Genomic DNA, 12,908 nt, shown 5'->3' on the forward strand with positions numbered 1-12,908 from the left:
AGCGCCCAGATCAACCACAAACATTTGAATAAGCATCCACGGTGAAGGCAGTAACTTCCCGTGACAGTCTAGGTCTAGCGAGAGCTTTTATTCTATGGTAAAGACAGTGAGACATTGGAGCAATCCTCCCATGGTGGAACGGAGTATGGAAATACTCTCTTTTATTTCCTCCCACCCTTCTAAGCGCCCACTACGCGGGTGTCGCTTCGGCTGGCGACGGTCCGTCTCAGATAGACTCGAGGTCCCTGCCCTTGCCGTCGGCGCTCACATGGACTTTTGTGCTGCCTTCCAAGACGGGAGACTCGCCCATGCTCGACGCCGTGCCGCTGGCTTTGACACCATAGACGACGCCCTGTTCGATCTCGTCCAGAGTACGGCCTTTCGTCTCAGGAATCAACAGTGTGCAGAGAGCAGTGAGGGCCATGATCCCGGACAGGATGCCGAGCACGGCAGGCAGACCGATGGCGTCCGTGAGCGAGCCAAAGGAAAAGGCGGTCACCATGGCACCGGCCTTGCCCGAGGCTGCGGCGATGCCGTGCGCGGTGCCGCGGACCCGGGTCGGGAACACCTCGACTGGTATAAGGAACGTGGTGCAGTTGGGGCCCATGTTGAGGACCAACTGCGACAGTGTGAACAGTGTCACCAGCCCGGCTGTGGAGCTGTGGTTGAGCACACCCGCCCAGATCGCGTACAGCACGGCGACGGCGGCACTGCAGTAGAATTGCTGTTTCACTCTCCCGATCCAGTCTGGGAGAAAAATTCCAATGTAGTAGCCTGGGAGATAACCCTGTTTTTCCCCCCCATAGCGTGGAGACGTCAGTATAATGCACTAGCTTACAATAACGAACTAGAGGAGTGGGAGATTCCATCTTACCGCAGCCGCTACGATGATGTTGCCGACGGCGGTGTTCCACAGGGTATGCCACGGAGTTGGTCCCTTGCCGTACCCAATTCTCGAAAGCACGATGCTCTGGTTGAGGTTGACTCCGTAAAAGGCAATATCGCTTGAGGAATTTTTTTCGATTAGCATTTTGTTGCGGAGGATGGAAGAATTGTTTAGCTGGTCTAGCTTACAAGAGAAACCAGCACATGCTGACAGCGAACAGGACTTTCGCGTGCTTCCATTGCGAGAAATACTCCCTGAAATCTCGGAATTGCTCGCGGAGCCCGCGTTTGCCGTCCCTCTTGAGGGATGTCTCCTCGGCAACATCTTGGGATGTAAGCACCTGCCTCGTAAGGAGCTGAGGGTGGACTCACATTGTCGATAAGGCTTGCTTTCAGGCATTGTCAACCGGAAATAGAGTGTGATGATAAGTGGAATGAGTCCAATGCCGAACAACAACCTCCACACCCATTGCAGATGGTATATATTGTCGTTGACAGACGACTTGAAGGCAGCAAGGAGAACGAGATAGACAATGCCAGAAGTCATGCCTCCAAGACCGATAGAGGCAAACACTGTCAGGACCAGTTTCGCTCTCGACCGCAGGGGGTTGTGTTCAGCGGATAAAGCTGAGGTCATCGGATAGTCTGCAGCAATGACATAAGCAACACTTTCGAAAGGGTTTCCTGTCACAGCTTACCTCCGCCGATGCCGATACCTGTCACCACACGAAACACGGACATCCATGCGACAACATCGTGGTGTGAGAAGCCCTTCCATGGCATCAAGATAACCAGCAAGGTTCCAAGTATTGTCACTATAAGCTCTTTGCCGTAGATCCTATGACGGCCCAGGGCGTCGCCAAAGATGCCAAAGCCGATCTGGCCCACGATCATGCCCATGGAGAGCGAAGCTTTAATCGTATCTGCCGGGACAGTAGGGATTGCGTTCTTCTCATCTTGGAAATAGAGATATCCGAGCATGGGAACAGCTGCGGGAGTCAGAACGTGGGACATCATGAAGAGGAAAAGGGGGACATACCAAGCCCGATGCTCAGGTTCAGGTATCCATCACCAAACAGACCAACACCTGCCACCACCAGGAATTTCAGAAAGGAGAAGCTGGAAGCTGTGTCGAGCATGACGACAATGACCTTAATTTGTTGGTGCACCTTGACTTTAGGGGTATAAGTCGGTGATCAAGCTCCAAACTCAACCTCATTGCCATCATTGCAAATATACATTTTTTCAACTACCTTGGTCGGGATGAGGCTATCGCTGAGATCTCGGGCCAAGCCCGCAGTGACTGTATATCCTTTGAAGCACATGTTTTCAAGCAAGACATGCTGTGAGGTGATCTAGACCGGCCATAACGAATTGAGGGACTTGGGGAAACCACGTGCAAATGTGGTTTCAGAGATAATCTGACAAGATATCAATGAGGTCTGAATGGCCCCTGTTGACTTCCTTCCGATGTCTGGGACGAAGACCGATGATCCATTGAGGATCCTGCGAGGATTAGGTCTTGGAGCGAAGAGGACGTCAGCCACTCGCCGACTGGGCCGAGTTGTCTAGACACGACAGCCTCGAGATGAGTGGGATACGGGTGGCCATATATCCTACCACGTGGACAGGGATGAGGAGAGAAAAGTGGCTTGTAATGACGACTGCTCTCGGTTATGAATTTGTGAGTTAAGTTGTAATGTCAAAAGATATCTTGAATCCCGCTCAAGCAGCGAGATCCAATCACGTCAGCAGATTAAACGGCCGGCAATTGGTTGGAGAAGCACGACATTTGATCGACACGGCATCCAGGCAGAGTTCCTTTTCCTCCTTCTACTCTCCTTGTCACATTCGCCCGTATTAGCGCGACTGGAACCATGGCGACAAGCCCGAGCGACCCCGGCTCATCAGCCGTGCAGGCTCTGCGTGAGTCCTTTGGCGACCGCAAGCCTATCGACATTAGCCGGAAAATCACAGCGTGCGTTTCTTGCCGGAAGCAGAAGATCAAATGCCACATGGGAGATGGCACTCCACCATGCGCGAGATGTAAGAAACGAGGACTCTCATGTGTCGTCAATCGCAGTTTGCAAATGCTCCTTGAAAGCGATGTAGCGTGAGTCTGATTCTCATCCACTTCTACCACCCTTTCATGAGGCGACATGGGCCAGTCCCGTGAGGATAGAGGCAATAGCCACGATATTTGGCGACAACCTCTGACAGCTGGGCGAACTTGTGGACCGGGGCTGGTGCCGTGTCGTCTCGTCCAATCCAGTGTAGGCCTTTCACGATCAAGGCTGACCCCAGCAGATGGAAAGCCAACATTGAAGAAAAATTGCGCATGTTAGAAGACTCTGTCAGGCAGCTCAATCAACGATCTTCGGACAGTCAGAATGCCCCATCTTATGTGCCCCAAGACAGTGCTTCTTCGACCATCCCAACCAATCAAGATGCTACCATGGCTACTGAGCAGCGTCAACCGACGGAGCCAGGCTGGGAAGTCGTCATGGACCTGAACAGAGGGCCGGGTGTGGTGCCGGCATCTTGCGTGTCGGAGGTAGCAGAAGCCTCGCCAGAGGTAGCCCGTCAGAACATGGCTGACACTCTCGACGTCATTGACCAAGGTATCATCACGCTCGCAGATGCGGAATCCTTCTTCCAGTTGTACGCTCGGCGCCTTGATCATTTCCTGTACAGGATTCTGGCAGAGCACGACTCGCTGGCAAGCGTCCGGAGAAGCTCGCCACTGTTGACCGCCGCTATCTGTGCCGTGGGAGCCCTGCATACTCCCTCCAACTTATATCACGCTTGCTACCAGCACTTTGTCAATTTGGCGTCTTCCAAGATGTTTTCCAAGAAGAACAATCATGATGACGTCCGCGCATTTTGCATTGGTGCCTTCTGGATAAGTGATATGTCGTGGACGCTTGTCGGAGCAGGCAAGTCTGCACTTACTGGTGTTTCCCGAGAACCTTGTGCTGACTACAATGCCCTATACCAGCTGCTCGGCTTGCGGGCGAGTTGAACCTCCACCGCTGTATACCCAAAGCTCCTCACACAAAGCGTGCTTGTTATCTACGGACCAGATTGTACTATCTTGTCTTCGTTTGCGACCACCATTTCTCAATCTGCTACGGGAGACCACCCTTGACCAGGGATTTCACATCGATCACTCCTCCAAGTCAGTTTCTGCAGTCTGAATTTGTAACTGAGGACGATTCTCGGCTTGTCAGCCAGGTGGAGATCTGGACCATTAGCACTCGTGTCTTTGATCAATTTAGTCTGGATCCGGAAGCCCATCTGTCCGATCAACTTATCCCACAACTCCGCCGGTTAAGCATTGCATTGGATACCTGGCGAGCTGATTGGAACGAGCGATTCCACTTCAATGAATGCGTCGGTAACTACCCGCGGAAGGGAGTAGGTCTGCATTACCATTTTGCGAAGTTGTTTCTCTGCTCCCACGCCTTTAGGAGAGCCCCTGTTGCCGAAGGCGAGCATCTCCAACTGGATCCGGACCTAGAGGAGTTTGCTACGAGCGCAGTACAGTCGGCGATTTCGATCCTGCAAGTCATTGCTGCAGATCAAGAGATCCAGTCATATTTAGATGGCCTCCCTGCCTATTTCGATACAATGATCGCGTTCGCCTTTGTTTTCCTCCTCAAAATTACCATCAGGAACCCTGCCAACCTGCGGGTCGACAAGGCCGGGATATCTGAGACTTTGGACGTGCTAGCCACCGTCTTGAATAATATAACAAGTTCAATGCACCCACGCCACCTGCTAACCAGCATTGCAAGCAGTGCTCGAAAGCTGTTGGATCGGTTCTCGGGCCAGGAAGCCTTTCCGGCACAGCCTCAGGCTGCGCCAGGCCCATTGACTGCCTTTGACCCAGACAATCAGTGGCTCAGCCCTGCAGACGCCATGTTTCTCGAGAATTACGACTTTCTGTATTCACCAAGCGGTGATCTCAATTTTGACGGTGACCTCGGGTTTTCCCGCCATCAATAGGCAACGCCATCTGGCAAGGGCCCTCTTACCAGTTAAGAGCCAGGTCAAAGGCATCGAAATTCCTCCACTGCCGGTCCTCAACTTGAGTGCCGGTAGGGTGAGATCTCAACAGAGGGATCAACTGCTCAGACAGCCCACCGTGGGAGCGAAGCCGATGGTCATGCAGATTTTCGAGGGCGTGTTCTTCTTTTCGACTTCCCAGAACGGCATTCTCCTTGGCGACCAGCACGATGTCTCCCTCGCGGTCGAGGGGCATCTCGAACATCTGAGAAGCCGTCGGTCCGTCCAGGGCAAGTTCGATTTCTGGAAAGGTTCGACAGTAGGCCAGGGCGTCGTCAATGCTGATGTCTGCTCGGTTCAAATATACCCTTACAAAAGAGCCCAATGCGCCGTGGTGGCGGACGAAAGGGTCTGTGATCGGGCAAATGACTCTCGAGGAGCCATGGCCAAATTTTTGATCCAGCTCTTCTTCAACGAAAAGGACGTTTGGTGTACCGTCATCCTTGGATTTGTCGCTCATTCCGTGATCTCCGGTCACGACAACAGTCGCCCCTAGTTGGACCAAGCGACCGATACAGTCATCAACAGTCGCCATGAAGGCATTTGCTTCCTTGCTACCCGGGGGAAATTTGTGCTGGACATAATCCGACAGGGTGAGATAGAAGAAATCAGCCCGGTCTTCTTCGAGTAGTTTGATCCCGGCCTTGAGCACAAATAGAGACAGATCTCCTGAGTATTGATCCGGAGCGGCAATTCCCAGCCACTTCTCGACATCAGATATGCCGTTCTCGGCCTGGGTACACTTGTCGGCATATTGGGCTGAAAAACAGATGTCTCCGCACGAGCAGTTTAGGCCGTGGTTGATGATTGCCCTCAGCTTGTCTTTTGCAGTTATGGCAGCGACACGCACGCCTCGCTTCGACATCTGCTCCAGAATGGTTGAACCTCGAAGCAATGCGTCGTCGACAATCATTTCCTCCTTTCGAGTCGTGCGGTCCAAGAAGAAATTCCCCGCGATCCCGTGCACGGATGTTGGCGCCCCAGTGATGATGGAGACGTTGTTCGGGTTGGTGAATGATGGCATGGCGCATTTCGCGGTGGCGGCGAAGCCGGATTGGACAAACTTGGCCATGTTGGGGGTGATGCCGTCGGATATCCCTTGGTCGAGGTATTCGGGATCAAAGCCGTCAACGCAGATGACGACTGTGGGTTTTTCTGGGAGCTTGTATTTTCGTCCGTGCAATTCAAAGACAGATCGCGAGGCTAACCATTCCGTTTTCTCGAGATCAGCTTTTCTGCGACCTTTTGGGGACCATGGAGGGAAGAGCACGGTTCGTCGCACTTACCCAGGAGGCTCTTGGTCGCCATGCGTTCGTAGTATTCGAGCGGCAGTGTCGCCATCTTGGGGACCTTGGCCGTGTCGTCCCAGCGTCGAACAGCCAGTTTGGCCTGTAGCAGGGGATCCCTTTGCGCCTCGGCGACCTGCTCCGGGGTGAATGTCCCGCCCTGGTTTCCCATGTCTTGTCAGTCTCGAGTCTCTCTCCGGGGGGATGTTCGTCTCGCGCTCAGCCCGAGAGCGAGCGAAACAGAGACAAGGAATGAGATTACGCCAAAAATAACGGACGACGAAAACGAACCTGGAATTTCAGAGTCGTCTTGCTCGACTGACTCAGCCCGTCGTAGTACCCCTTATCCACGGCCGTCAGATATCTCTTCGCCATGACGTGCGCGCCCACCAATTGGCATATGGACTCGTTGAACCCCAGGCCGCGGAGGTACTTCTCGCCCAGGACCTCGTGGCTGCCGCGGCCGACGAAGACGCCGTCCGGCGCGATCATGGCCGGCATCTTCGCCGCCGCGGGGATGAAGCGGCCCACGTCGTGGAGCAATGCGCCCAGCACTGTGTCGTCGTCCGCGCCGGCTTGGACTGCGAGTTGTCCGGTCTGCAGAGTGTGTTCGAGCTGCGAGACCTGCTCGCCGAGGTAGTCGCCCTGGCCTTGGGCGGCGATGAAGTGGAATAGTTCCTTGACGCATTCGCGCGCGTGGCGCTCGACGGAGGGGAGCATTTTCGTCCTTTTCTCTCTCTCGTTTTCTTCTCTAAATAAGTCTTTCTTGTAGACTTTCTCTTTAGTGCCTGGATTTCGTTTGGCGCCGAAGATGGCAGATGGAAACTATACGTCTGGTTGTTTTCAGACGAAGAATCAGAACGAGAATCAGAGGTTGAGGAGTTGAGGAGTTGAGAAGTTCGAGGACTTTTCTTTTCGGCGGGATATGTGTCTTGGATATTCAAGCAATTGTCCATCTGCCTCCTTCGTCTACTTGCGGTGCTTACAGCCTGTCAATTGGCCCGGAGTGGGTGATGGTCGGCGGATGCCCGATAACGGGTCACCTACGCCGGACTGAAGATCGAGCTTTGTATCCTGCAATGGCGGACGTGCGGTGAACTGCCACCTGTGCTGATTCACTGGATACTTAGACTCTCCCTAAGGAAGACATGACAAGTCTTTCGAGTACCTGAAGGGTGTCGAGCAAGACCGACTCCTGCGATGCTTCGAAGCGGAGTTCGACCGATTCCATGGCGCCGGCATGAAGACCGCAAGGCTGTGAACCAGGGGGGCCCCAGACGCCTTGAAGTCGTGCAGTATTAAACAGCCGGGCCATTTTGGCTCGCAATTGGGATGCCTAGAAAACTACAGGCTGAAAGCTCTTTTTCGTCTGTGTGACGTTATTTCGAGAGTAAAGCTCGACTTCGATTTCCTTTTCGCTTTCGCGAGATTAAACGCTCGAGTCCTCAAGCCATGCCGTCCTTCGTGCCGAGCCCGGAAATGGTGCAGCAATACCACCGCGACGGCTATCTCGTGCTCCGTGCAGAAGAGCACGGCCTCGTCACGCCTGAGCAGCTACAAGCCTGGACGGGGGAGGTGCGCGAGTGGCCGGCAGAAAAGGGCAAATGGATGCCATACCACGAGGTCAACACCGATGGCACGCGACAGCTCATGCGCACCGAGAACTTTGTCGACTATCATCCCGAGTTCCACGCGTTGCTGTGCGGTGAGGCCCTGGCGAGGATCCTGAAGAGTGTTTCGGGAGATGTAAGTTCAGTTCAGTTTCAGTTTCGCTTTGGCGCTCGTCGTGTCACGGCGTGTTGCGAATGATTGCCTACCTGCCTGCTTGGTCGCTCGCGGCCCTGCGCCTGCGAATGTTTTGAATGCATTGGACTGGACTCGAGTTAATCCATGTTCCGTGTTGTGTTTCTGCAGGACATGCTCCTCTTCAAAGACAAGATCAACTACAAACTCCGCTCGGGCAACGGCTTCGCGGCGCACCTCGACGCGCCCGCGTACGACCACATCGGCAAGATCGAGCACCTCACGGCCAACTTTGCCGTCGACGAAGCGACCGTCGACAACGGCTGCATCGAGGTCGTCCCGGGCTCGCACCGCATGCCCGTCGAGCTGTCCCACGGCGGCGCCATCTCCAAGGCCTGGGAAGACGGCCACGAGTGGGTCAAAGTCCCGCTGCGGCCGGGCGACGTTCTCCTCTTCGGGAGCCACCTCGCGCACAGGAGCGCGCCGAACCGCTCCCCGAAGAACAGGAGTAGCATCTACGCGACGTACCATGGGAAGAGTGACGGGTTGGACCTGAGGCGGAGGTATTACGAGCATCGGAGGGAGAATTTCCCCCCTGACCACGGTGGGTTTCCGAGAAGCCATTCTCTCAAGATTTTGCCTCTGGTGCGGGAGGCTGACGTTTTTTTTTTTTGTGTGTCACAGAACGCGTAGCTGGAAAGGATTACAGCCAGGGTTACAAGACGTACGGGTTCGCCGCTCCATTCATGTCGGAGAAGCAGGTTGAACAGGACACGGCTAGGGTACAACCTGTCCATTGAGGCGGGAGGCATTGAAAGAACTACTGGAAGGGCCGAAGTTCTGTGAGGGGATTTTCCTGAGGTCCATCCTAGGGCATATTTTCAAGTTGGATGTTCTTACTCGTCGCTCCCATTTCTTCTGATTTGTGAGATGGATGTGTACCTGAGAGGCAACGGGGTCGAGGTGAGGCAAGGCAAGGGCACTCACGCTTGAATGCTTCGAGGTCAGCCGTCGGCAACGGAGGATGTGCTATGTGTGTGATTCATTAGCCAGACTCTCGGCGAGAGACACCCTTATCCTCATAAAAATATTCACCATGATCAAAAATGGACGGACTCAAAAGCCGTGAGAAAAGGATGGTGGAGGAAATTCTGCCCGTCTGGGGCTTTTAGAAATCCGCGACTGACACACCGCTTCCCCGTTCCCTGGCCAGGGCCAAAATGGCCATGCCGGCGGCAAGATCGGTCGAACTCACGCCGATACTCTTGTAAACCACGAATCCATGTGACAGCCATTCGTGGGGACTCTTGTTTGTCGAAAAAGAAGACGACGACGAGGACGACGAGGAACTGCGCGCCCAGGACAGCATCTCGCCCGCCTCGATCAAGTCATCTGCTTGGAGCTGACTGCCGATGACTTCCCCGGAGCTTCTCAGGCATTCATTGCGGTCGTCGACGAGAACGAGTCCGCCACCGTGGCCGAGGGGGTGTTTTCCGCGACTCGAGTCGACCGCGTCGCGCAGTAGTTGCGGGTCCAGCTCGATCATGTCGGGTTGCCACGAACCAACGCTCGACATGTAACACCCTGTGCCGCCGGCGCTGCTGGTCAACTGCGCTTTCAGACACCGCGTTGGAAACAACGGCTTTGCAGAAGGGGTGGTGCAGAACACGACGTCCGCTTCGGCCAGCAGACCTTCTAAGCTCTGTTCGTAGTTTGGTGTAGTGGGCGAAATGCAGGTCACCTTGGCCGGCGACTTCCAGCGCGCGTCGTTCTCGTGTTGCAGCTGGGCGACGAGCGACTCGGCCCTTTCTGCGGACCGGTTGACAATGGCGATCTGTGCGATCTCGTCACCCCTCAGCGCCAGCGCGAGCCGCAAGTGCCAGAGTGCCTGTTTGCCGGCGCCGAAGACGACGATGCGCGCCGTCCGCGCCCGCCACACGTAGGGGATCATCACGGAGAGCGACGTGCGATACGCGGTGATTTCGTCGGCGTTGATGATCCCAACAGGCACACCGTGCTTGTCACAGAGTGCCAGGAGCCCGTGCAAGGTCGCGTTGTTACCCTTTCCGGACGACGACTTCGCCGTCTCTAGTGCCTCGCTCCCTGCGGAAGGGTCGACGATGATCTTGATACCCACGTTCTCGCTTGAGGTGAAAGGTCGAAACAGCGTCTTTGCGTGTGGTCGTGTGACGACGACCGAGTCCGGCGCGATCCGGCGCTCTTCGGGCGTGGAGAAGTCCTCGAGCGCTTTGGCCAGGTAATCACGGACACGGTAGATTTCGTCCTTGGAGAGGGAGATGAGAATCTCGTGCACAGCCGCGTCGCCAAGGACGAGAAGACCGCTGCTCATGGTGGCTTGGCCGGGGCCGAATATCTCTCTCACTACTCACTCTGTCTCTTGTCTCTGTCTCCGTCTCTTCCGGGGTGGTTTTATCATAGACCCATAATCGACGCTATTGTGGTTGGGAGGGAAATGGGGCAGGGGTGGAAGGGTAGAAGGAAGCGAAGGAAGCAGGGAAGAAGAAAAGAATTTGATAACCCATACTACAATGACCTGGGGATGTGTGTGCTCCATAACACTAATACCCCGGACTTCATCCACATTTTCCCCCTGGAGAACAAGTGGCTCAAAGGTGGAGTATCGGCGTCGCATCCGATGGAGAAACTGGGCGTCCACTACGTGAAACTCGGCTTGGGTAGCCGGTGGGTCGGGATGTCATCCGGGAATTATTGTAGAGTGACTAAGTAAGAATTACCATCAATGCGCTCCTGGTGGAAATAGTAGAGTAGAGATATCTCCTTATGCGGATCAAGCTGACGGAGGTAGAGGCTGTGGCGTTGTCAGCACCGATGAATGTTATGGATCGATCGACTCCAGACTATCTTCAGCGTCAATCTACTGCTCGGACTCACGCCAACGCTGGGGCAGGAACGAATGACTTACAATGGGCCAGAATCCAGGATGAACCCCATTGTATACTGGCCCGAAACGTCTGACAGACTTTTGGCTAGGAGACACTGCTGGCTCAAGACCTTGTTCTCTGTGGTGTGAGTCTTTTTGTGTGCTTTGTTATCAAGGAATTCTGTAAAGCCGTATCATCTAACGAAAGTCTTTGTACACATGGGTGTAGAGTCTATAGCTTCCCCATTTCTGTTGATGTGCAACTTCACGTCTTGGACACCTGCACTCCACATCGCTGCCACCGCCGACCGATTCTTCAACGATATGTATCTTCTCTCAATGTACCGAGTTTGAATTGTCGGCGCATGAAAAGGCCGCAGACCCGCCGGACGCCTTGTATGAGTCGATAATGCCAACAATGGATCCGTAGGTACCACCAACCATGAGGAAAGTACCGGACACGATGACAAAGATGCTCCATCCGACCATAAACGTCCACCAGCGGCCGCGCTCGGGCTTGGGCAGACCCCAATGATCGTAAAGCCACATGAAACCCATGGGCTGAAACGACAGTAGTGTACCGAGGAGGGCGCCGATCAGCGACACAAGACCGCCGAATACGGGGATGGCGCTGGCGATGATGTAGGAAATCACGGTGACGCCGAAGGTACATCCGATCCAGCCGGACCAGTGGACCATGGTATTGGACGTGAGATGTCGAGACTGTCTGAAGACGCGGATGAAGATGTACTTGGCAGCCAGCTGGAAATTCTCCAAGTCAGGGGTCTGTATGGACGTGCTGAGTGAGAGGAGAGACTTACATGGATGAAAAGTGTCGTGGACACGAGCAATCCTGGAATTGCGAGGCCGTAACAGACCTTCTTCATGAGTGCACCTGCGGAGCCTAGAGCTGGAGAGGCAACATATGATCCACAGTAGTAGTAGACAACCACGCCAATTGTAATGTATGTTGCAGTCACGCCAGATTGGCAGATCAATAGCGCACGAGTGTAGTGTTTCGGATTGCGCATCTCTGACACAATGGCAAAGAAGCCAGGAGTGCCGGCATATGCAAATACTAGGGAGGATATCGCAGATATAGCATCGGTGAAGCTTGGGTTCTTAAACAGCTTGTAGTCGGAAGACCACGGTCCCACTTGAGGAGCATCGGCGGGTCGACTCTGCACACCGACAGCGATGGTCACAGTCAAGACTGAAGAGCTCGTTAGATCGGAGAAACAAGGTAGAGACGGGAGTGTAGCGCTTACTTGCAGTGACGATGGAGGTGAGACCAACCCAGGCGAGCCATGAAATTCGGCCGAGTGTCTGAATGCTCCCCAACAAGCATCCTGCAATCGCCGCCACCAAGACAAACACAGCAGTACAGGCGCCATGGGTCGAGACTGCGTTCAGCCCGATGGAGAGACCGAGCATGCCGGAGCCGCCAACAAAGATCCAGTCTGCAAAGGAGTCAGAAACTTGAAGCAATAGAGTGCGAGACCAGGACTGACACAAGCAAAAAGCAATTCCAAGAACCTCACGGCCGGGACGTCCAAAGATCAAGCCGCCAGCATCGTCAATACCATAGACTGCACGATGTCGAAGCTTGAAAGCTCCCACCATGTAGTCGGACCAGGTGGTAATGATGGCAATGGCTAGCAAGCAGATGACGCCAGGAATCAAGCCTAGCGTGTCGAAGACTGCTGGAATAGAGAGCACACCGAGGCCGATTTGGGTCTTCATCATCAGAGCAACCGTACCCAACCAGCCCACCTGGTCGAGCAAGTCAGCATAGTCCTGGTATATATATGTAGGGAGTGATTTGAGGCTCACGTTGCGATAGTTGGGTCCCTCCTCTGTCACCTGCCCAAAGACAGCGTCATGTACGCTCACGGTGCTCGCAGAACGTTGGACATTAACCATCTCGCCCTTGTCTGTAGTCTGGACAGGGGCTAGGTCTTCAACGTCTTTATATTCCTTCGACATTTTGACGGCGGCTCTGTGGAAAAATGCAGAACGCGATG

The 12,908-nt window shown here is 54.3% G+C and overlaps 6 protein-coding genes across 6 annotated transcripts; 2 read left to right on the top strand and 4 right to left on the bottom strand.

The window, feature by feature from the left end:
* Positions 1-226: 226 nt before the first annotated feature.
* Positions 227-2,024, bottom strand: AYO21_06041 (hypothetical protein; the record flags this gene model as incomplete). Its single annotated transcript, XM_022656006.1, has 6 exons — positions 227-787; positions 875-1,004; positions 1,075-1,210; positions 1,258-1,530; positions 1,584-1,874; positions 1,925-2,024. 6 exons carry the CDS (start codon positions 2,022-2,024, stop codon positions 227-229), a joined length of 1,491 nt encoding a protein of 496 aa, XP_022511718.1.
* A 738-nt stretch (positions 2,025-2,762) lies between these two features.
* AYO21_06042 (hypothetical protein) lies at positions 2,763-4,893 on the top strand (the record flags this gene model as incomplete). Its single annotated transcript, XM_022656007.1, has 3 exons — positions 2,763-2,998; positions 3,106-3,839; positions 3,884-4,893. The coding sequence occupies 3 exons, from the start codon at positions 2,763-2,765 to the stop codon at positions 4,891-4,893; spliced, it is 1,980 nt and encodes a 659-aa protein (XP_022511719.1).
* Positions 4,894-4,918: 25 nt separating this feature from the next.
* AYO21_06043 (phosphonoacetate hydrolase) lies at positions 4,919-7,554 on the bottom strand (the record flags this gene model as incomplete). Its single annotated transcript, XM_022656008.1, has 4 exons — positions 4,919-6,156; positions 6,240-6,399; positions 6,531-7,064; positions 7,408-7,554. The coding sequence occupies 4 exons, from the start codon at positions 7,552-7,554 to the stop codon at positions 4,919-4,921; spliced, it is 2,079 nt and encodes a 692-aa protein (XP_022511720.1).
* A 137-nt stretch (positions 7,555-7,691) lies between these two features.
* AYO21_06044 (hypothetical protein) lies at positions 7,692-8,782 on the top strand (the record flags this gene model as incomplete). Its single annotated transcript, XM_022656009.1, has 3 exons — positions 7,692-7,985; positions 8,154-8,586; positions 8,667-8,782. 3 exons carry the CDS (start codon positions 7,692-7,694, stop codon positions 8,780-8,782), a joined length of 843 nt encoding a protein of 280 aa, XP_022511721.1.
* Positions 8,783-9,150: 368 nt separating this feature from the next.
* On the bottom strand, positions 9,151-10,332 carry AYO21_06045 (hypothetical protein; the record flags this gene model as incomplete). Its single annotated transcript, XM_022656010.1, has 1 exon — positions 9,151-10,332. The coding sequence occupies one exon, from the start codon at positions 10,330-10,332 to the stop codon at positions 9,151-9,153; it is 1,182 nt and encodes a 393-aa protein (XP_022511722.1).
* Positions 10,333-11,220: 888 nt separating this feature from the next.
* On the bottom strand, positions 11,221-12,870 carry AYO21_06046 (hypothetical protein; the record flags this gene model as incomplete). Its single annotated transcript, XM_022656011.1, has 5 exons — positions 11,221-11,646; positions 11,706-12,097; positions 12,153-12,344; positions 12,396-12,657; positions 12,718-12,870. The coding sequence occupies 5 exons, from the start codon at positions 12,868-12,870 to the stop codon at positions 11,221-11,223; spliced, it is 1,425 nt and encodes a 474-aa protein (XP_022511723.1).
* Positions 12,871-12,908: the final 38 nt, after the last annotated feature.

This window comes from Fonsecaea monophora (assembly GCF_001642475.1).
Source record: "Fonsecaea monophora strain CBS 269.37 chromosome Unknown Scaff40, whole genome shotgun sequence".
NCBI lineage: Eukaryota > Fungi > Ascomycota > Eurotiomycetes > Chaetothyriales > Herpotrichiellaceae > Fonsecaea > Fonsecaea monophora.